The sequence below is a fragment of the Eumetopias jubatus genome, unplaced genomic scaffold, assembly GCF_037043125.1.
Source record: "Eumetopias jubatus isolate StellerSeaLion01/CBP00866 unplaced genomic scaffold, mEumJub1_p1.0 scaffold_5, whole genome shotgun sequence".
NCBI classification, from domain to species: Eukaryota; Metazoa; Chordata; class Mammalia; order Carnivora; family Otariidae; genus Eumetopias; species Eumetopias jubatus.
Genome location: NW_028274811.1, coordinates 51,000,903 through 51,023,874, shown reverse-complemented (window position 1 = coordinate 51,023,874; position 22,972 = coordinate 51,000,903). Strand labels below are relative to the sequence as shown.

The window sequence follows — 22,972 nt, the reverse complement described above, 5'->3', positions numbered from 1 at the left end:
AGGAGCTCAGATGGTGATTCTGACCTCCTCTCAACTCTCCCTTGCTGTGTGGGCCAGGAGACTCACTCACCGGATGGGAAGTCGGGGGTGGAGCGATAGCTGGGCGTGGGGGACCGGGGAGACAAGCTGTGAGTGGGGGAACCCGGGAGGCTCTCCCCTGATGATAGGGACCGGTTCAAGCAGGAGAAACTTCGGCTGGTGTGGAGCAAAGGAGAAGGCTGCTTGGCTAGTTTTTTGAAAAGGGATCTTCTCCTGGAGTGAAAACAAGAGAAAACTGATTAGATTCTACATCTGGGGCCACCCCGTCTCCCCACAATACCCGTGTAGTCAGTTCACACTTCTGGGCGAGGGATAGCGGTCTGGTGGCAGATCCTACACTAAGGCGCAGGTACACACTTTCAAATTAAAAATCTTCTTATGACTTAGAAAGGAAGAGTCTTTGATAGTAATACAGTGGAAGCTCTCTCAATTCCAAATACTTTAGGAAGGGCTGAGAAAGAAAAAATATAAAATACATGAAATAAATATTCATTTATTTATTTGTCAGGCTTATGAGGGGGCATTCTTTACCTGAAAGCTTCTAAGCATGTACCCTCAGACAAAATGATACAATTAAGAGATAATACAAACTAAATCTCTGGAAGAAAAACCATTATCTTGGATATAGAATTCTTTAATGGTGATACGCTGGGCAGAGGCTTTATCTAGGAGGGGCTGTTTGCTGTGCTTATTCCACTGTGGGCTCTTGAAAATTCCTAATGACAATGTAGGCTATACATTAACATAGAAAAAGCGAGAAAGGTGAACTGAAGCTTATCGTATCAGCAGGGCACCAGACACTACTAGCTGCAGCAGAAGCAAATGTGTATTTAGTGCTCAACAAGTATATCTTAAAGCAAAAAAAAAAAAAAAAAAAAAAAAAGCCTCACACAGCTTAGAAGTGCAAGTGGCTGTAAGAAAGTTCTTTTACCTCTGCCATCATGCAAGCCTCACTCACCCCCAGTGAGCTTAAGCAAAAGTTTAAACACCGCTGCCCCTTGGAAATAGTGCTCTGTACGACTTAGAGCACAATCCAAATATAAAGCACACATTAAAAAATATATAAATCACTTATTTATCTAATAAAGCACACATCTCAGAACTCATGTTTAATTTTAATCAAAGCAATACATGTACTTGGGTTAAACAATTACATCATTTTATACAGTTCATAATGAAAAATAGCAACTCCGCTACTCTGCCCTTGGCCCAGTCGCCTGAGAAACCACTTTCTACTCCTTTAACTGTTTCTTCTCCTATTTGTCTGCATATTGCTAAGTAATCTCTTTATGCTATGTTTTCGTTTTTCAGTTTTAGACACTATCTGTTGATTTCCTAGCATAGAAGATGAGGATGAAGCTCTTACACAAGCCCCCTTCCACCTTCTGACCAAATACACTTCCCTTTTTCTATTCCTCCCTCTAGAGCTAAACCAAAACTTTCGGTTAAAGAAAAGGGTGGCCTTTTTCCCCTCTATTTTATATTATAAATATTGTTCACAGCTGGGCTATGCAAAGCATGATTCCATTTCCTTTCTTGTATGCTTTTGTCTTTCCTGGAGTTAATACGCATTCTTTTTTTATTTACTTATGTTCCCACATTTCTGTTGCTAAAAATCCTCTTAATACAATCAGACACATTAGATCCAAGTGGGCAAAGGAGAGATGCTTCTGTGGCGTCATGTGGGGAGCCCATCCAGACAGTTGTCTGGCAAGACATGTCCCCACCGCAAACACATACACGCATTCTGCCAGCGTGTGCAGAGAGCACAAAAAGACTCACAGTGCCTCCCCGATTGCAAATGTGTAACCCAGTTAGATCTTCAGTCAGTAAAACAAAACTCCTTTATTTTTAGGCTTATTTGGATGCTTTAAAGATATAGTTATTTTCAAATATCTGCCATTTAAAAAATATCAATTGTATGTTTTTAGATAATGTAAAGGACATTATTAAATGTAGATTTAATGCTAAAAACTGCCTGAAGATCCAGTGCCTTAAATCCAACTCACTTGAAATGAAGTCTAGATGCTTAAGAAACAGCAAAGGGCTTTTCATGGTACTCGCACAGGAAAAAAAAAGCAATCTGAATTTTTCTATGACGTAACTATGTAAATCTTTTCATTGTGAAAAATAATGCTATTATGAATGTGAACTTCAATGTATAAATATTTGAATCACAGCATGAAATGTCTCACAGAGCAATGGATCTTTCTCACATATAAGTGTTTAAATTAAGTAAGGGTAACTTTCCTCTGACATGGGTATATACCAAACTTGCAAAAATACTGCTGTAACTAACCTTTCTAGACTTTCCTTCTTCTTAGATTTCTTGCTCCGCCTCACCATCCGGCTCTTATAGCTGTTTCTCCTCGCTGGTCCCGTTTTGATTGATGTGTTTTCAAATGGGGTAGTAGTGATTGACACCTTATTTCCACTCTACAAAAAAAGTGGGGTGGTATTAAAGAGAAATTCTGGGAGGAAATAAGATCAGAACTGGGCTAGGAGATTCAAAGACAAAGCTACCTAAAGACATATGTACAAAAGCCTTCCATTCCTAAGTAACCTTTTAAGCAGTGACATTCTGACAGAATACAAAGGGTGGAGGGCAAAATGACAGGTTGCTTTAAGAGGGCAGGCTCTGGACTCCACAGAGGTGAGTTCAAATCCAAGTCCAGTGACTGCAGGAGGTTGCTTCTCCTCTCTACCTCCAACACCTGCACTATCCAACAGCAGAATCTCACGGGGGCTCATGTGAGGATTTCATGGGATGGAGTTAGTAAAGGCTCCAGCACCGAGTGTGACACGTGGAAAGCACTCTATAAATAAGAGTTATTTTCGTCCATATGTATTAAGTATAAATGTGCCCAGGGGCTGTCTGTTCTTGGTTGATTTCTTTTTCTTTTTTCTTTTTGTGTTTTTCCTTTGACCTAGAAATCATAGACTAGCAAAACTGAATGAGACTTTTATTTTTAATTATTTTAAAAGACTCCTTTTCTGTCACCATAAAACTTGTCAGCTTGCAGAACTGGAAAGTTGATGTCAGTGAGTATAAAACAGCCTCTCTTTAACCAGGTCACGCATGGTGAGGTAACTCCTGGTGGCTTTCTGAGCCTTTCACTCAGTGCGGGGACAGGGCTTGCTGGGCAGGCCCTGAGGGTAGAGAGGAGAGTGGAGTCAGAAGCTGGGCCGAGGGGTGCCCAGGGCAAATGGTAGGACTGATCCCCTTCACTCCTGCATCAATGACCTCTTCTTGAATTTCTTAATAACGGGGGGAGAAACATGTCCTTTCAAAATCACAGATGGCCCTGATTACTTCGAAAAGACAAGAAGTATAAGGAGAAGGGTCTTTTAAAAGGCCTAAGCCTGGAAAACACCTAGCAAGTCAGCTCTAAGTGGTACTAAGTGATGGGGGAGTTAAGTATGGTGAGGGCAGGGGACCAAACCAATGAGGATTGACTGCTTTCATGTTAACATCTACTCCCCTGTTCCAGTTTGGGAAATAATACATGACATCATAAGAAGTAATTGTAAAGTGTAAGTAAAAATAAAAATCACTGAGAAACCTATCACTCAGCTAACATAATATTTCAGTATATTTCTTGATCTTTTTTCAGGCATGTATAAATTATGCACATATATGGACATACTTCATAAATAATTTTAATCTTAATCTAATATTTAGCTTTATGTTGTTTTTCCATTTCACATTATATAACTTGAAAAACCTTCCCTGCATCATTGAATGTTCATTAAGAACATAATTTTTATTGGCTGTATAAATAATATTCCAGGAGATGGGTGAATCAAAACTTAACTATTTCCATACTGCTACTGTTTTCTACTTTTCAGTTCTTTTACAAGTCATAAGTATGCTTATCTATAAATCACTGTCCTAATCTCTGTCATTGTCCCTAGATTACATAATTAGAGTCAATGCAGTCAATCAAAGGCTCTTTCCAAACTTTTTATAGACTCTTGGTCCATACTAATACACTATTTTCCAGAAAGTTTATGTCAATATGTATTTTTGTGGGCAGCACATAAATTTTTTTTAAGATTTATTTGAGAAATAGAGAGATTGAGAGAGAGAGAGAGAGAGAGAGAGCAAGGGGAGGGGAGGAGGGAGAGGGACTGAGAATCTTAAGCAGACTCCATGCTGAGCTTGGAAGTCAACAAAAGGGTTGATCTCAGGACTCCATGACCTGAGCCAAAAGCAAGAGTCAGATGCTTAACTGACTGAGCCACCCAGGTGCCCCCATACATACCTTTCTTACCACAGGTTTGTCAGAACTGAATATTAACATTAAACAAATGATCAATTTTATACAAATAAGCTCTATCAAGTTTTAATCTCCGTTCTTTGACGGAGTCTCGTTTATTTTGGTCATTTCTATCTCTTCAGGAGATGGTCTGTCCATATCTTATATCCACTTTAGAAACAGCAAGTCTTAGTATTTTGACTGATTTTTAGAGTTTTTTGTATATTTAAGACATGAATTCCCACACCTAATGTCCTAATTGTAAAAAAATATTCTAGGGAAACAGGATTCGAGCTGAAACAAAAGGAAAAAAAATCATTCTGAAAGAATAAACTGTATGTTCTACATGCAAATGCCAAAACTTTAAGAATAAACCTTCATCTGATGGTAAAGACTGACACTCTATTTCTTGTTTGAACAGAACATTCAGCTTCTAAGTATGAAAGGCCTACCACTGGAGGTTGTTTGGAATGGGATCTTCTCTTCACAAATTGAGGGAGGTCATGCTAAAATGTGAGTTTGTCCTGCATGCCTTAGGTGAATGAAAAGAGCAACCAAGATGGATGGAGTTCATCTTTCATTGTGGTTCTTTCAACCTTTTTCCATATTCATACATAGATGGGACACAGAGAGCCTTTGTGACCACTGAGGCTGTCCTAGTATTGTGAGTCACTGAACCTGAGTCCAATTCTACCCTTTCTATCATAATTCACCACTGGCCTTCCTATCTTTATAAGTGGTTAACAATGTCACACAGGCTTTTTAAAAGCGTATTTTGAGCATTAAAGTGTTTTTCACATATATTCCCTTATTTTATTTTCACCACCACGTCAGGAGGGCTATTTTATTTTTTTACCACCTGGTGAAGTGGGAAAGAATTGTTATCCTTGCATGAAAGATGCGGAAAACAGATTCAGGGACACTGGGTTTTCTTCTTCCCAAGGTCCCAGAGCCCAGTGGAAGAGCCCACTCCTGACCCTCTGCCCCTCATCTCCTGTGCCCACTCGTCATGGGCACAGCACGCTCTGGTCCTCCACCTCTCTTGCTCCCAGCAGAGTACATGGCTTGTACTTAACAGGTGGTGGCGAGGGAACCAGGCATTGGGTTAATATAGGGAATGATCAACGTATCAGACTGTCAAGAAGAAAACGAAGAGATATAAAAATAGCATAAACATTTTAAGAAATAAAAATAAACGATGAACAATCTCATCAGAAAACAGTTATGACCAGGGTTTTTAAATCAGAGCACACCACTGAGCTCTGTACAAATATTCCCTTCCCCTATAAAAACCAAACCCGGTTTTATCTTTCTTGTTTCTATGTATGGCTATTCCAGAAGACAGTTTGCTTGACTTACTGTAAATGCACAGAGATAACTTCCCTAAGGAGGAACTACAGACACAGAAGATATAGAGTGCAAATATTTCACCGGGATCATTAATGACAACGAAAGTGGTAAATGAATGGAAAAATAACTTTTTCGACAATAGGGTAGGAATCATAAAGCCTGCCACCTGGTGGATTCATTGGCTACATGGAGGGCTATCTGAGCTCAGTGCAATTTGTCTTACTTGGTCAGTTCATCCTCAATACATTCTTCTGAAGAACGAGTGAACTCTTCTAAGAGAAATTCTATGGTACTCGTTTAAGAAACAACAAGAAATGGGGCCAGCAGATTGTTAAATGTTCAGTTTGTTCACTTTTACGATAAACCATTTGTATCAGTGTGCATGGTGGGAGGGAAATTACTTTAAGCTGGCTGAACTCAATACAATAGGAGGCTAACCAATCTCTTCCTCTCAATCTGGCTCCGTGTTAGCTTATGGGTGGCCTTGGACACCTTATTGGGGTAGACTATTTGTACATTCCTTTCTCTGTATCACGCACATGGGGAATGCTGCACGTTCTGTAGGCCTATGTCTTTGCTCTTGTTCACATCCTCCGCAATCCAGCCTCAACCATCTTGCACACTCCATCCCATATACAAACCCAGGCTCCTGCCACACTAGTTTACTCATGTACCTCAAGCACTTTGAGCTTTTTTGCCCTTCTGTGTGCACACACCCTCTCTGTTCTGCTGAGACCATCCCACACTCCCTTCACATACGCTAACTCTCCACCCATAACCCCCAGCTCTTCCTCCCTGTCTACCCTAGTTTAAGCTCCCTCTCCTTTGAAATTTGGGCCATATTTACAGTCTGTTCCTTTGACTACAGACTGGTATTGCGACCGTTTTTCCATGTGGCAATCAGAGAACTTCAGGTATAGGGCACTATGGTTGGATTAATGCAAGGCACGGGCTCTGATACTACACAGCAGGGTGCAAATCCTTTTCTGCTCCTTCTTAGCAGATAACCTCGGGCTGCTCTGCTTTAATTTCTTCATCTGTAAAGTGGGGACACACTGGGGACACACTGTTATTTATAGCATCTACCTCCTAGGGTGTAAGGATTATAGGAGCTCGTCTACATAAAGCACTCCCTATTACCTATTATTCTTGTGTGTCCTCTGTTGTATGACCTTTCAGGACCTAACACAATGCTGTGCACATTTTCAGGGCTCAAAGAATTATGTAAGGATGGTAATAATGATCCTATTTGATGGCCTTCATTCTAGTATCTAAAAGTTCCCCAGAGTTCATAGAAAGGAAATTTCTGAAGCACGGGCTGATGAGGAACATACCTCTCTTATGTACTGGGCACTTAAACTAATGCTATCCTGAAAAAGCAACCTGACTGAACTGAGAGTTTCCCAGATTAGAGAGGTAAAGCTGGGCAGGTTATTACGTGCATCAGTATGGACTTCACCCACCACGGCAGTGGGTGGAGAAAGATATTATTGCTTTTGCGAAGTTCTCTAAGAAAGCTACCTGAAAGCCCAATGGAGGTGATTAACTCCTTGTGGCAGGGGAGGGGGAGGCAAAGGTGAAGGAGCACACTTTAAGGGAGTCCCAGAGCCAATGGGGAATTGAACTGGAGAAGCAAAGATTCTACAATTCCATGGATCTAGGATGTGAAGTGACTGCAGACGTAACCTCCCCAGCAGGTTTGCTTGAAAGTTGTAAGAGTAAATGAGACCAAAGGTTGAGGTATTAAATGTGGAAAATGCTTCCTACGTTCACATTCCAAAAGATAAGTGAATACTGTACAAACATTTCTAAACAGACACCTAGCAGCCTCCACCTTTTCCTAAGGGTGCCATGACATTTCATGAAGTAGTTTGCAAGTATAAAACATCAAGGAAACAGTATCCAAGAACACCAAAATAGAGCTACCACCCTGGTGTTCCACGAGCTATGGCATGAGGGAGCTCAGTGCAGATGCTCCTCACTTTACACTTCGTCCCAGAATCGCTGTTTAAATTTGGAAGAAAGCTACATGATTACACAGTTCACTGGGAAGATAATTAAATCCCTTGTATCCTTTTTGTTTCATTACATTGGTTGCTCCTCTCCAGTGCTTCCTTTATGAACCAGAGGCAGGATCCTCTGTTGGCTCTGTGACAGAGATGCCACGGCTCTCCAGTACCCTAAGTGTGCGTTTACACAATTTCAGAGACACGCTGACTAGATCCAGGAACGAAGGTGCTCCGTAACCAGACGAGGACAAAATGTTATAAATGGGATTGGATTCTGCCAAGAGGCCTTGCCAGAGACCTTCAGGAGAAATATATATTCAAATTTCACAGAAGCAGGTTTTAAAATCTTGAATCATATCAAATATAAAACAAATTATGAAAATCATCAAATGTCTCAGCCAAGGAAACAAATGGGTATTTTCTAAAGATATATATATATATATATATATATATATATATATATTTCAGTTTATTATTTCTTGTGATTTTATGTGCAGACACACGAAATGATACGAAGATAGGCTGTGGCAGGAGCTATACCACACGTAACAGAACACTGTTATAAAGAAGGCAGAAAGCCGAACTGTGTTACCATTTAAAATCCCTTTGACCAGGATGCCTGTGTGGCTCAGTTGGTTAAGCATCTGCCTTCAGCTCGGGTCATGATCCTGGGGTCCTGGGATCGAGTCCCGCATGGGGCTCCTTGCTCAGTGGGGTGTCTGCTTCTCCCTCTGCCTCTGCCTGCCACTCCCCCTGCTTGTGCTCGCTCTCTCTGACAAATAAATAAATAAAATCTTTAAAAAAAAAAAAAAAAAAATCCCTTTGACCCTCTTTTAAATGCTAATGCCAAGATTTGCAAAAGCTCCAGCAGGATGAATAACAACTAAGAGAACCTCACCTGTAAAACACAGACTTATTATCTAAAACAAAGGGTGAGCTCCTAGAAAAGAGCAAGGAGCATTTTAGAGATAATAACACCTCTGTCTGCCTACCTCTGCGGTGAAAAGGTTTAGATACCGGATATTTGGACAGGGGGTGGGGAGGAGGGAAACCCAAAACAACTTCCCTGGACTCTTCTTCACAGAGGGTCGATCTGTGAGTTAGCAATGGGGCAGGCCTGGACCACAGGAGCCGGTACTGTGAGAGAAACTGCCTGTCAGACTCAGGAGTCTTTACATCCCTTCTAGAATTTTGCCCTGGAGAGCCCAAAGTCATTTCAGGTGACTTTCACAGAGCCAAAGGATCTCCGAGTCAGCAACCCTGTTGTGCCTCCTCCCATTTCTTGGACACTTACTACGAGTGAGTTGTTGCGTACCAGGTGGGCAAAGAATATTATCAGGGATAGATGGGGAACGAAACTAAAAAACTCAGGTCTTATTCACCATGTCCTCTGTTTCTGTTCGGTAGCCACACTGCAAGGCGTAGCCTAACGGCAGCCATTTAATGTTGAACGGTGAAGTGAATGGCATATATAGCAAGACGTGAGTCAAAACATAACAAAAGTAGTAGTGTGGTATTTGGCTCCTCCCATGGTAACTCTTGGATAGCAGGCAAAAGAGAACCCCACTGTTCACCTCAATACCACAAACAGTGATTGGGTACCCATCTATATCCCAGGTGTTGGGTAAATGCTGGGATTATGCAGAAAGCTTTAATAGTTAATATCTGCCCTGCAGGGCTCTGTCCGATTTGCTATGTGTTCAGCACGACCTTAGGCTGATTTCCAATGCTGCCTATGGCACTGTGGTGTTCTCTCAATTGAGTCCCATCCCTCCAGCGATCGATACATGCATTTGTGAGAAAGGTGGCTAGTGTTAGGGGAACAACCTGGTGGGTATGAATGACAGCAACGTCAGGCCCCAACCCCTCAGACTTCAGTTTTGAGCCCAAGACCAAAATTTCATTAATAATGTGAATTAATCGATGGCAGTAACTTTCCTACAGTCTGCTACTTCACAATGGACCTTTGAATATGCATGCTATTAACTACTCTCAAAACCTAGGCCAGACCCTTAATTTTTTGAAGAATATACTCCTATTAGCTGTTGGAATGACAGAAAATGAGAAAAGTCATTAAATTGCACTTATTTTTGGAAGGCTTAGCACACCCACATCTTTGTAGTGCCTCCTAGATTTCTAATTTTCTTTCATGTTTCAATTCAATGAAATTTCTCTATGATGTCTCTCCCCACTCCATAGAATATTCTCTCCGAGAGTATGACATTCCTCCCTCTGCTACAGCCCTAAGTTGAACTTTATCTGCTTCCATACATCTCCTACATCTCCCATACTTCTCAAGGGCAAGGACTATACCTTAATTCCTGTGTTATCAACATCTACTACGGCACAGGACTCAGAGCAAGTGTTCTGAAAACAGTCTAAATGCACATTATTTAAAGCTATGGCTCACACCTCTCGTAGAGAAGTCCCTTACAGCCCCTCTGCTGCTCAAAAAGTAAGAGGTCATCCATCCATAAATCTGTTGCTTTGTAAAATAATCCTCCAATTAAAGACTGTATTTCTGATTAGACTTCTTTTTCTGAACAGATTTAAAATCAAACACAACTTCATCTTTGTTTTACAAGATCCATATTTGGAGCTCTAACTTTATATTCTACAGTCAGCAGGTGACACAGCAAGTAACTCAACAGAAATGAGAGGATCAGTGTAGATTTTCTCTCTCCACTCACGTTCATGCTTCTTGTGGTCTTAACTCTATAGGTTTTATTCAGCTTACATTCAAAAAAGAAAATGATTTACGTTCAAATTCATTTGTGTGAGAGGGGAAAGGCCTAATGATTGCTAGCACCCCTTCCCCCATTACTACCTATTTCTTTCATTTACGGTATATGTGTATATTTTCACAATTCTTTTTGCAAAAGATTTATTTGAGAGAGAGTAAGCAAGCGTTAGGGGGGCGGGGGGAGACAGAGAGGGAGAGAGAGAATCTCAAGCAGACTCATCGCTGAGAGCAAAGCCAGATGTGGGGCTCGAGCTCATGACCCTGAGATCACGACCTGAGCTGAAACCAAGTGGGGGAAGCTCAACCGACTGAGCCACCCAGGCACCCCTGTATTCACAATTCCATCTTTCAAAGGAAATCCAACTGTCAGACTGAACCTTCATATCTGACCTCACAGAGTAATACCACTTCATCTTCCACTGCACTAGAATAAAATTTACGTAATGTCCCTGAAGAAAATCACCCTTAGGATTGGTGATTTCCAAACAGATTTTGCTATGTGGGGTTCACAAAATGAAAAACTCTCGTTACCTGTGACTTAGAATAAAAAGTTAAATTAGGAAGTGATTGGGCAGATATAAGAACTTGGTTTTCACAATAGAAATAACCAGAGAATTCACATTCTCTTCTCCTTTATATTAAACCTTAGACTACTGAATACCTTTCTCAGTGATAAGACTGAGTGTGTATGGGTGTACCATAGAGAAGAACTGTAGAACTTAAGGAGAGAATTCTTGGTACCAGTTGTTTCTGATGACCTGCTTTATCTGTACGGCATGGACATAAAAAGATAATACCTTTAGCAAGAGCTCTATAACTTCCGTGTGGACAAGTCCATGCACCGGTTCTCCATTGATGTGTGTGATCAGATCCCCAGCCTTCAGTCCTGCCTGGCATGCTGGACTTCCTTCTTCTACATTCTAAAGTCCAAGAAGAGAGTATATATTCGTAAGCCAACAAATGGCAACCCTAACAACTGCTGTTTCTTCTGGGAGACTATTCTGAGTTAATCAGCAAATGATCCTAAGCTCCTAAGAGGAAATCAAGAAGGCATGGTTATTATTCCTTTTCTGTCATCATCGTAAAATAGGACCATTCCTTATAAAATTTCAAGTGGGTGAAGAAGGTAGTTTTGTTTTGTTTTGTTTTTAAAAGAGGACCAGGAAAAAATTACATAAAAAGAAAAAGAAAAAAACAAAAAAGAAGGGTGGCAAGAGGACTTTCTTTGACTATTTCCACCAGCTTGCTATGCAGACTGGACAATCGAACATGAAAACTGGGCAGAATTATGAGAAATTACCAGTTTTCGCTAAATTCAATGCCACCCCCTAAAGGGAAAGGGCATGAAACAGGTCCCAAATACCAGCTTAACAGAAAAACTGCTTGTAAATAGGCCCCAGCCAGCTTATTCATTCTCCAGGATGCGCGGGAGTGAAAACTAACAAGGATGAGAAGCTGCTGCCCTTACCCAAACAATATGGTGCACCGTATAGATGTCACTGTCTCCCACATACACCCGGATGGCTCGGATGGTGAAACCATAGTTCTTCCCGGAACTGTGGATCACGATGGGCTGATGTGGACTGGCGGAAGCTGCTGAAGAATCTCGGCTGGGAGAGGAATCTCGTGAAGAAGAAGGGTCCGAGGACAGGGAATGGGGGGACATTGGACTTCCCAGTGGAGAAACAGCAAACATATCTGCAACACAGAAGCCAGTCATCAAAGCTGATCTTGACCACACAAACATCCAAGCCGCCAGCCCACACCGCATTAGCCCTGCCATGAGTGGGAGCTTGGCTACCCAAACAAATCCATTCATGTCTAATAAAGAAATAATATAAAAATATTTATATTGCTAATTAGCATGGCTTTCCAAACAGAGCCTATTAAGAAAACTTCAAAAGAGTATTTTAACTCGTTTTTCAATTAATTCTCTGAAGTTATAATTTCTTAATTCCCTACACTAATTAAAATACACACAAAACCTAGCTCCTACCTGGCTGTGATAGTTCTAGTTAGTACGTTTTGTTTTAATTAAAGAAACAAATCAAAGATGCACAAATTTCAAGTAAGCCTTTACACAGAGACAACTGTTTGGCCTATAGTAAGAGATCCTCAGGCTCCAAATCTTGCCCTCAACAACTTGAACATGGTCATTCTCAAACATCCGTGGTCAGGAAAGCAATTTGTCAATGCCCCAGTTGCTTTTTACAGCATTACTGAACTAATACTCAGTAAGTGATTTTGATCAAGCAACAGTGAAAGGTCAATTTCTCTATGAATCACTCCTCATTTCTCTGAGGAGTGACTGTATATATAACTGACTGTCTTCATATGTTCCCTATAATTCTAACGATTCTGAGAGGATAATACAGGTGAAATAGAGAAATCTTAAGAAAAACTTAGTTCACCTTCCACAACACCAATTCTACTCTGTTTTTCTTGTTTCATAAGCAGACACACTTCTAATTTACTGTTGCTGTCCCTGTTGCGTCTGTGTGAATCTAAACAGAGCTTAACTGGTCATGTGAAACTGTGTGTGTGTTTGACAAGAAGAACAATCTACAGAGGATGCTGAGGTTGAAGGGTGAGCCCCGTTGGAGCCACGCCACTAAGCCGCAGGGCTACTGAAGACTCAGCAGGTGCACAGAGTACACTCTGGCCACAGTGAGCTGAAAGTATCTACACTATCACTTCTTCCCAGTCTTAGGTCTGGCCAAAGTAGAGCAAAGCTAAGTGTCTCACTAGCCACGCTCCTTCACTTTGTGACTGCACGTGGCATCTTGGCACTCCTTTGCTGGCTATCTCTTATCTAAATGTCAAAAGACCAAGTGAGGAGACACACACTGGTGGGCAGCAAACTTCTAACCATGCAAGCAGGAACGGGACAGGGTGGACACACGCACACACACATACATCGAAACTGCTGGAAAGCCAAGTCCCCGATCCTTTCCCTCATGACAGTTTCCCTTATTGCCCCAAATTGAACAACTGCCCTACTTGACCAAGAGGTGGGCTTTCTTACCAGCTTTCAAAAGCGGACTTACCTTCCCAACTGCAGCTGCCCTGGGGCCACTGCCTTTGGGTCATGAACCGTCATTCAAACTAGGGAGACAGGTGTTTGTTTTATAGTACTAAAGAGGATGTCTCCCAGCAAAGAGTATGCTAGAGTGAGCAGTACCCCCAACGTGAGCATTTGTTTCTGTCAAATTTCTTTCTGCACAAACAGGAAATTTTGAAAATATCAACACTTCCTTTTAGACATGGTCTGTATTCTTCCAAATGCAAGCCATCTGCAACAGAATTCAGTTGCCACTTGGGTCCCTGGCCGCCATTTGAGTGTTCAGTCACCAACACTAGCGTGCATATTTCATCTTTTCCAGTGGAATTTCTGTGCACGTAGTGATTTGTGGAGGCAAAACCCAGTTGTGGAAAAATACTGCCAATTCCACAAAACCGTAATTAAGCTCCGTCTTCCAATACAGGGAAGAAAATGGTTTGACTACCAGTAGGAGGAAGCATAGCTCAACAGACAGCGTTGGGAAAAAGTGTAATTTCAGTGCTGTCTGTGACTCTCTGCATCCCCAGAAATGAAAAACTTACGTCCTCCGTGTCTATTTCCTCATTAATTAGATGAGGAAAAACTATACTTAGCTTTCCTACACAGATGCTACAAACAGCTCGGTAAAGTATATAAATGATGCCCAATCTAGGGAAGAAAAATTATTCAGAGGAGGTAAATTTACCACTTCACTTGGGAAGGGGGGAGCAGAAAAGGAAAGAAAACAAATACAAGAAGGCTTTGTGGGAAGGAAGCCTGCCTCATCTCCTGATGCAGAAAGAAGCCAGAAGACACCAGCGACACATGCTGTCTGGGAGCTCCCGGGCTCCTGCAGGGAGAAGCCCCCGGGAGAGCTGTGCTGGGCGGTACCACCGTTACTGCTTCTAGCCATCCTGCATCCCCATCAGCATTCCAAACTGGGGAAGGGGGGGAACACATGCACAAATCACACAATTTCATGCGAGTAGATGTCTCTCTACCTCCTGGGATCATGAGGGACAGAGCACTGGCAGAAAGGGACTTTGTGACCTTCCCCGAGATTTTCTTTTTTTCTGTGCTTTCTAATCGCTGCCGGGCCATGTGAGAAGCGGGTTCACTGGAGGGCTTTGAGGAATTATCTGTACTGTCCACACACTCGCTTCGTCCATTTATCTGATCCAAGTGCTCTGAAAAACTGCCAACTGCACAAAGAAGAAGGGATAAACACGTTCAGGGAAATCTGGGACAGGAGAGGCGGGGAGAGGGGAAGAGAGAGAGAAGGAAGAACACACTGGGAAACGTCCTCCCCTGCGGCTCGCCAGCCCTTATGGTGTCAGCCAAATGTTACAAACACATGGCTGGTCGGAGAAAGGTGCCGTGGAGAAGGAGAGGAAAGGGGCATCCGTTCAGGTGTCACTCTACCTGTCCATGAGTCTGCTCATTCTCAGCCCATGACTCCCCTTACCTAGAGACTCATTCTTTCTAGAATCTCTATCTTACAACCCTTGTAGTGACAACTCCTCCCCCTCGCTTCCAACCCATGGAAGGCCACGCTATGAACCAGCACCACCTTATCAATGCCATGACCGCCCACTGTATACTATGACCATCCTGTGCTATCAGTGATCATCCTTAGCAATGCTGTTAATGATGTGGACAAGGCTGTTTGTGGTAAGCGGACATCACCTCATTTCTTCGTGTAGACTTATGCCTGTGTCACCTCCTACCATCTTCCTAGGACACACCTACACTAAGCTCACGCGTTAATTGAGAGAGGAGCGCCCGAGGTGTCACCTTTGACTTCTCATGCCATCTGCCCCCTTACACTCTCTGCTCCTTGCAAACTCACAGGATGACAAAGCCTATTACCCACTGTGTTACTCAGTGGCTCACTACATCTTCCAGGCTTTTCCTCTTGGCAGTGTGTCATTCGCTCTGTCCTGAAGTTGCCGGACCAGTGGTAAGATCCTTTCCCCTCTAAGCCAGCCGTGCCTTCTTTATTCTTAACCTTAGTAACCCTTAAGAAACACTGGAGGTGTTTTTTTTGTTTCTTGTTTTTAGTTAGAAAATTAGGACTCCCCTCAGGAGAGGATCCGAAGAGAATGTAACCATGCAGGAAGTGACAAAAAATGGAAAATCACTGATGTCTGTCTGGGCAATGGCACAGACAAAGAGTAAAAGTTTCTGAGCAGAAGTAACATGTGGAGTGCCCCCAGAGAAAAGGTGAACAGCATCCCCTCTTGGTTCTTCCTACTCTTGCTTTTGTAGACTTTCAGTTTTCCTTCTATCTTTTTTTTTTTTTTAAATCACTGATAGTTTATCTTTGTCCCTCCAGAAAAAGCAATGCTTATCTCATTTTGACTTCTAAATGCTGTGTTACAAGCCCCCCGTGCTTTAAAAACCACCAACACGATCATCACCTTAAGCTTTGCAATCCAGGCAGAGAATCCGATACCATTACAAATGATCCTTTGAAAGACCAGCAGGCACATTTTAAAGCACATTGACACTCTTGGCCTAGGGAAGAGTTAGGCTGGATAAGACTTAACTCACATTTCTGTTCTGCTGCTGAATGTACCACTCAATTGAATGTACCAGTCAAGTCTGGCCTTTGTGCACAGAGTGGGCACCTGCCCTAGAGATGGGGTCCTTGCTGAGGGCAGCTGGGATTTGGGAGAGTGCTGTGGGTGCGGGAAAAGATTCAGACTTCCATGTGACACCCACGTGACCTACAGAGGAAGACAATCCTAAGGGAAGTATCCGCAGCCTTCCAGCTCCCATCCACCCAACTCAACCTCACTCAAGTCCATCTACTCTGTGCTCTCTAAACAAAGAAATCAACAGCTCAAGGACTTGATAAAAACTGCGTCACAAATCAAACACCTCATCTCGAAAACCTTGAGCTTCCTTTTGGGTAAGTTACATGCTCTTCTCCTTGCTAATCCAGGTGGGTGGGACCCTCGACAAGTGCAAAATGAAGAGCTGATGCTCTTCACAACGAATAATGGGTTTACTCAAGCACTACACCTAAGACTTCAGGACTTTTACTTTTCACCGATTCAAAAGCAATGTAGTCACGAAGAAAGAGAAAGCGGTATAAAGCTGTACTTCCCTAAATACCCGAATGTGACTATATGGTATTCTTCTCTAGCATCCCTCCCTCTTGCCTCCACCACCTCATTTCATAGCCCGGGATATAAGCGTGCATTTCTGTTCTGCCAATGGTGGATAATGTCACCTTAATGTTCTGTAAATGTCAAGGGTTCTTTCTTTTTGATGGTGGAGCAATATAAAAATCAACAAATTTAATTTTACTACAGTCACGGTTTTCAGATTTCCTAATTACCCTTGGCCATGAGCAGATCAGCTCATCTCTCTATTCTGTACAGCCCCCAAGGTCTTTGATTATTTTTAGTGTGTGTATGGGGGAGACACAAAGGTGGTTTGAATCAATTAATCAAAATGCATGGCAGGACCTAAGCAGTTTTTTTTTTTTTTAAATTATGAAAGTAATCAATCAACTGCTTAGATACCATTTCCCTCCCTTTCCCTACGACACTGCTGATGGGGACCAGGGCATGGAGACTAAGTGATCCATCGTATTAAGAAAAAATTTTAAATGGAGCTAAGTATACTCTATTCAGAGCATGATCATAAACTAGGAGACAGAGACCTTAGTAACCAGAAATATAAAATATTGAGATAATTCCATTTGACTTGACTACCAAGATGAACTAAAAATAATTAAGAATCTTGGACCACTAGGTTGTGTCTACACTACTTCTACGTTGCTACTCTCTTGGCTTTATAAAAAGGTAAGGATAAGGGGAATTATCCTACATGGCAACAGAACTGAGGGGAAGAGGGAGGAAGAAAAAAAAACAAACCCACATTATTTTTCCCCATGATAAACTAGAAGCACATGTGAAGCTCCACAGAAGCAAACTTTTCAGCAAGGCTGAAATAAACCTAGCCTGTAAAATGTGTTTTCTTGAAATGATCTTAAAGAGAGTTATGCTGTGAATATTCAGTTAAAAAAATGTTCATAAAAATTCTTGGAATTATTCATGGTTATCAATATAGCATATTGAATATAGCTTAATGAAAACATTTATCATAGCAACCCTAACCCATATCCATGTTTCTTTCTTTTTTTAAAAAAAAAAGCATAAATGCACACTGCTCTGTAGAAGGATATGCTGTGCCAAAAAAAAAAAAAAAAGGTTGTAAACCAAGTAATATTTTAAGTGCGCTTGGTTTGGTCTGAGAGAAATGTAAGTTGGATCATCTAATGACACATTAAGCCTTTTAAAATACTTTGAAGATACTGTCTCTGCTGTCAGGAAGGTTGTCACACAAAAGTGACACTATAAACGTGCTCTCCAAGAAAAGCCCAATCCCCTTGATTGCCTCACCACCACTGAGGGACGTGTGGGAAGTTTCTGTGTCCAGTTACCCAGAGACTGGGACAGTAATGTGTGTCTGCAGTGGAGTCTTCATATGCACATGGAATACCAATTTGAATTGTGTTGGTATTTCTCACTCTCTCCTCCCCTCTTAGTCCTAGATGCACGGAGATCATCGGGGAATCCCCCAGAATAAGCATCTTGCTGCACTAAGAGGCTGGTGTGGATATCTACAGAAGTTATCTGGCACAACATGGCCCCATAACAGAAACCAGCTCCTTCAAAGAAACCACCACCCATTTCAACACCGGGAGGAAAGCTAGCTTTATACTGTACCTTATGGGGGACGAGAGCCATCTTTTGAGGGTAATTTTGAGCACATCGCTGTCTGATACAGTTCCTTACTCCTAACTTTGACTTAGACACAACTGTGGGAGACCTGCTTTTGCATCAACAACAGAGAACACCACACGGTCCTTAGTGAGTTCTGCCTGCCATCCGAGAATCCCACCGAGGCCCAGCAGTGAAAGCGAACTGGCTCTTGCGTCAAATTGAATCAAGGAGGGTTTGCTCTATGGCCACGTGGCCAGGAGGCGTGACCTCAGTTCGTAAGAGCTGACCCCCCAAGTCCTAGACGTGGGGCCGTGGAGGGAGCAGAGCCGCACCAAACAGCCGCTGTCACTGCCTAGTGAGGCCAGCCTGGGATTCCCAACACCGGCCATCACTTCTCAAGGTGGCGGACGGAGAACGGGTGGACAGCAGGCTGCACGCCCAGGCTCTTACCCGACAGCGTGGAGCTGCTGATGGTGCTAGCGGGCGTGGAGACCTCGGGCTCCTCCTGAGCACTCTCTGCAGGAGGAAGGGCTGGCTTTTCTGGCTCCTCCGGCAGGTCTCTGGGGCAGGGGGCAGCCTCATCTTTCTCTGCCTCTGTTGAAATAGCCAGTTTGGGAAGTGGGCCAGAACTGAGTTTATGTCTGTTGCTTTCAGTATCTGAAGAGTTGGATGTGGATAACTGTTGCCTTAATTAAAAACAAAACAAAGTCATGTATGCATACACACTAGGAAATTGCATTCAAGGAGACTCTGGGAAGCAATGAAGTAAAAATGGAACTGAGGTAAGCCTAACCAACGCACGTCTAGTGCAGTGGTTCTTACAGCATCCCCTGGAACTTAGGACAAAGGCACATTCTCGGCCTCCATCCCCGATTGAGCGGAGCAGACAGGATGGGACAGGCCCAGCCATCTGTGTTCTCACAGGGTTTCCAGGAGATTCCGATGCTCCCTCAGGCTGAAGAACCACTGCGCTAGCAGCGACCGCTTACGACCTCTCTTAACAGGTGTTTCACATACATTTCGGAATATTCCGAACTCCAGCTGAATGTTTCTGTGGACGGCAATGCTGTGCTTTTCGTTTTGTCTCCGGGGTCTTCCTTCTCTTCTCCGGAATTCTGAGTTATTCGGTCTATGCTGCTGAAAACCTGCGAGGCGAAGCATTGGCGTTTATTATCAGCTTCTCGAAAGAGTTTGTCAGAAAAAACCTCAAACCTTGGGAGAAAAGTCTGAGAGCATGACCAAAGTTTCAACTGGGACTCTGTATTCAGAAGGTACTTTCCGACGCTGTTTACTTGAGTTCTGAGATGAATGGTCCGTGTATCTATTTTTTTCTCCCTGGAGCGGGGAAGCTACGAATTCATCACCTGCTTGCCCTAGCTCGTTATGGACTTTGCATCTGCAAACACAGTCCACAGAGGCTTTGGGGTTTCTAAGCCCCAGGATCAATGCACATCGTAGATGACTCTTTAACCATGAAGTCTATCAGAAAAAAGAAAGTCACAGAGAAAAATATTTAATGGCCATCAGTCAGGAGTGGAAAGGAGAGAAATGAATTGGAATTGGGTGCAAAGAGAAGAATAAATTACCTCTTTCAAGACGTGTGTGTGGGGAGGCAGTGCATATTTGGTTCTGAGTCAGAGGTGTTTGTTTGGCTTATAAATCACATACACAGATGGGCAGCTTCCTATGATGGGACTGGTGTTTCTGAAGGGGATCAGAGCTTGGGCAGAGATCTTAGATCTCCCTTAGATCTCTGCTGTCCCACAGGAAAGATGGAAAGAAAAATTGGGAGCGGAGAGCCCAGGGCAGGAAGCACTCCCCACCGTCTAACACAGCCCCTTGCTGCTCTTGTGGGAGTGGCCCTTAAATGGCCTGTCATCTACTGCGGTGAGGCCCACGGTGGCTAACGAACAGGAGACAGTGGGAAGGAAACAGAGTTCAGGGCCCCTCTTGGATGGGCCAGAGCACACGCACGGGGGAAAGCCTGTCCTCAGCTTCAGTCCTGGCTCTGGGCGGGCTGGCCAGCAGCCCCTCTAGGCATACCCCACCTCTCCATGGCCTTCCCTTAAACAGTGAGGGCAGCGCCGGCCCATCTGCAGACGTGCTCTATCTAGTGGTCACGTACAAAAAGGTACGGAACACTACAGAAGAGCTGAACAATCATCAAGCAAAATGCCATGGCAACAGGTAATGCATAGCTACTGAAAATAGAAAAAAGGGAGGAAGGGGGCCCTCCATGTTCCTTTCCATTTTCCTAGGGCCCTGCCCAGTTTCAGGACTGTCCGGTTTCTTTGTGAATTTTTTCATCTTACCGCTATCAGTAAAAAGCATCATTCTCAGACATCGATTTTATTTTCTTCTCCCATTTCCAAATTTCTAGCTTGGCTTCCTCCGGCCTCTGTCATGTAACTTACATTTTCTATTACTGGCTACAAGACTTTCTCATTCCATAGCAACTATCCCCAAGGGTCCTAGCTGATGTCAAGGACTCCCGACTGCTCCCTTGTATTGTATTCTGTGTGATACTAGGTGGAGGCTGTGCACACAAGGACTCAAGCTCAATGTTCTTTATTAGAAGAGCAGAGAAATGGGGGACTCCTCCACAGCCTGGCACTGAACTAGACTCCGTCCTGCAGGGTGAGGTCAGTATATATATGGCTATCGTGTTCTACGAAGACAGCACTACGAGTCCAAGTCTGGGCCACTCATTGGTGGAGAGTGAAACAAGCAGGTAGGGACTCTGGATTATCAAGATGGTGGGGTCACTTCCGAAACTCAAAGGAATTTTATGTACAGGAGACCCCAAGCCCCAAAACACTGTGGGTGGTTTTTAGGATCTTGTCCAGCTACTTAGGCATGCCTACTATCTGGCCGGAGGGAGATTCTCTGGAGAGACCCTGCATGTTTATGCCCCATTTCACTTACTTTGGAAAACCTGTGTGAACAGGAGGAAAACTGCCTTATTTCCACATTAAAGTCTTCATCGTTCGTGTCATCTTCTTCCTCTGTCTCCATGTGATGATACTTCTCTGATCGAGCTGCAGAGAAAGTTTGGGAACAGTTCCAATTACTCTGAATTTCAGCTTTTAATTTAGATATATTAATTAGGAGCTTCTATATCAAAGCAGCCTTATGTGTAAGAACTCACAGGTTCAAGACTGGAAGGTTCTATCCTAAGTGGAGATAATTTTCTACAAAGTAAAGGTCAAACAATGTTTTATGTCAGAGAATTCACGTACTATCAAAATAACTTGTGTCATCCTCGGATTCCAGTTGGGGAATAAATTCTGCCTTCTGTCTCAGCAAACTGTTCCAGTCTAAAGAACGGAAGAATCGATGCTGTTTGACTTCGTAGGCACCACCTTGGGGGGGGGAGGGAGGGAAAGGACAGAGGGGAAGATGTTAAACTGCCCTCCAAGCAAACTTTTAAGAACAACCCCCATGCCCCCAATCTATCAGTAGAGAAATAAAGAAATCATGGAAATCTTACTTTTTTATTCAACAACCAACGCCCCCCAAAAAAAATTTCTTCCCCATAATTTATCAGCAGAGGATTTGATTATGCTAACAGCAGTTGCTACGGCACACTTTTTCTTTGTTAATTTTTCCATGACTTCCTCCATTTTTCAAAGGTTAATGATGCAGCCACTTAAAATCACATTATGCCGAACCTGGGGACGTGGACGCACATTGGCCCAAAGCAGACTCGCTCATTACAAAACCAAAGAAATTCTAACAAGGCGCAAAATGTGTTCACAGCAATATTTCCTCTGGAGGCAAGGTTAATAAAGATGAATATTTCCTGAATAGTATATAATGGTTTCCATTCAATTTTACTGGATTGCTCGTTAACATAGGTAGGACTTTGATTCTGTGGATTACAGATTCTTATGTAAGAAACTGGCAAACCTATTTGATAGATTTATAAAGCATAGGATGAAAATCAGTCACAGTTCTTAAGTTTTAGGCGTTTTTTTTGCCAAGTCAGCATGACTATGCAATTCGGCAAAATTTTTTTTAATTCATAGTTTTATTATTTTTAAAAAGTATTTCTTTTTTTAAAAAAATATTATTTGAGAGAGAGAGAGAGACCACAAACCAGGCAGAGAGGGAGAGGGAGAAGCAGACTCCCCACTGAGCAGGGATCCCCATGTGGGACTCGATCCCGGGACTCTGGGGTCATGACCTGAGCTGAAAGCAGACACTTAATCGAATGAGCCACCCAGGCGCCCCTCAGTTCATAATTTTAAAGAAGGATTTGGAAGGGCAAATCCCATCAAAATATCACACCCTACCCCAGGAAAGAGAAGAGGGCCCACATGTTATACGGTTGTAGCATGAACATCAGTCCCCTGCCTGCTCCCCCTCCAAAAAAACTGCTAAGGAGGGAGAGAAGGAAGAATCTATCCTGAAAAAACACCAGGAAGAGAAATTTCACACAAGACTAATAGAGGCTCTAATCGCTTCCCTGCCAGGAGACGCCCTGTAGGGGTGACGTAAATGCCTCTTTCATGTACTTGTTGTCATGCTTCCCACCCTGTCCTTAGTGCAGTACGAAGAAAGGGGATGAGAAATGCAAAGTGAAGGAGAAATGGGTCTGGGTGTTGGGGTGGGGGAGCTGTCTGCGTGGTCCAGAGACGTGGCTGTGTCCCCATCAGACTGCTCTAGCGCAGGGGGCAGGTCGGAGCCCCAGACCCTACCAGGACGAATGAGTGTATGGAGAACAATGGAGAGAAAAGAGCAAAGTGGGAAAATCACCCCAAGAAAAGGAGAAGAGATTCTTCGTTACTAAG

The 22,972-nt window shown here is 43.0% G+C and overlaps 1 protein-coding gene across 1 annotated transcript in view; it reads right to left on the bottom strand.

Annotated features, from left to right (window-relative positions):
- The window catches only part of LOC114224674 (microtubule-associated serine/threonine-protein kinase 4-like), a 158,240-nt gene that overhangs the window by 4,225 nt on the left and 131,043 nt on the right, over nucleotides 1-22,972 (bottom strand). The window contains exons 17-24 of the mRNA XM_028123908.2: nucleotides 21,419-21,541; nucleotides 21,105-21,217; nucleotides 19,197-19,324; nucleotides 18,630-18,865; nucleotides 11,869-12,098; nucleotides 11,198-11,320; nucleotides 2,339-2,475; nucleotides 71-252 (exon numbers count right to left, since the gene is read on the bottom strand). Of these exons, the coding sequence (XP_027979709.1) occupies nucleotides 71-252; nucleotides 2,339-2,475; nucleotides 11,198-11,320; nucleotides 11,869-12,098; nucleotides 18,630-18,865; nucleotides 19,197-19,324; nucleotides 21,105-21,217; nucleotides 21,419-21,541 (1,272 nt within the window). The remainder of the gene's footprint in view (nucleotides 1-70; nucleotides 253-2,338; nucleotides 2,476-11,197; nucleotides 11,321-11,868; nucleotides 12,099-18,629; nucleotides 18,866-19,196; nucleotides 19,325-21,104; nucleotides 21,218-21,418; nucleotides 21,542-22,972) is intronic.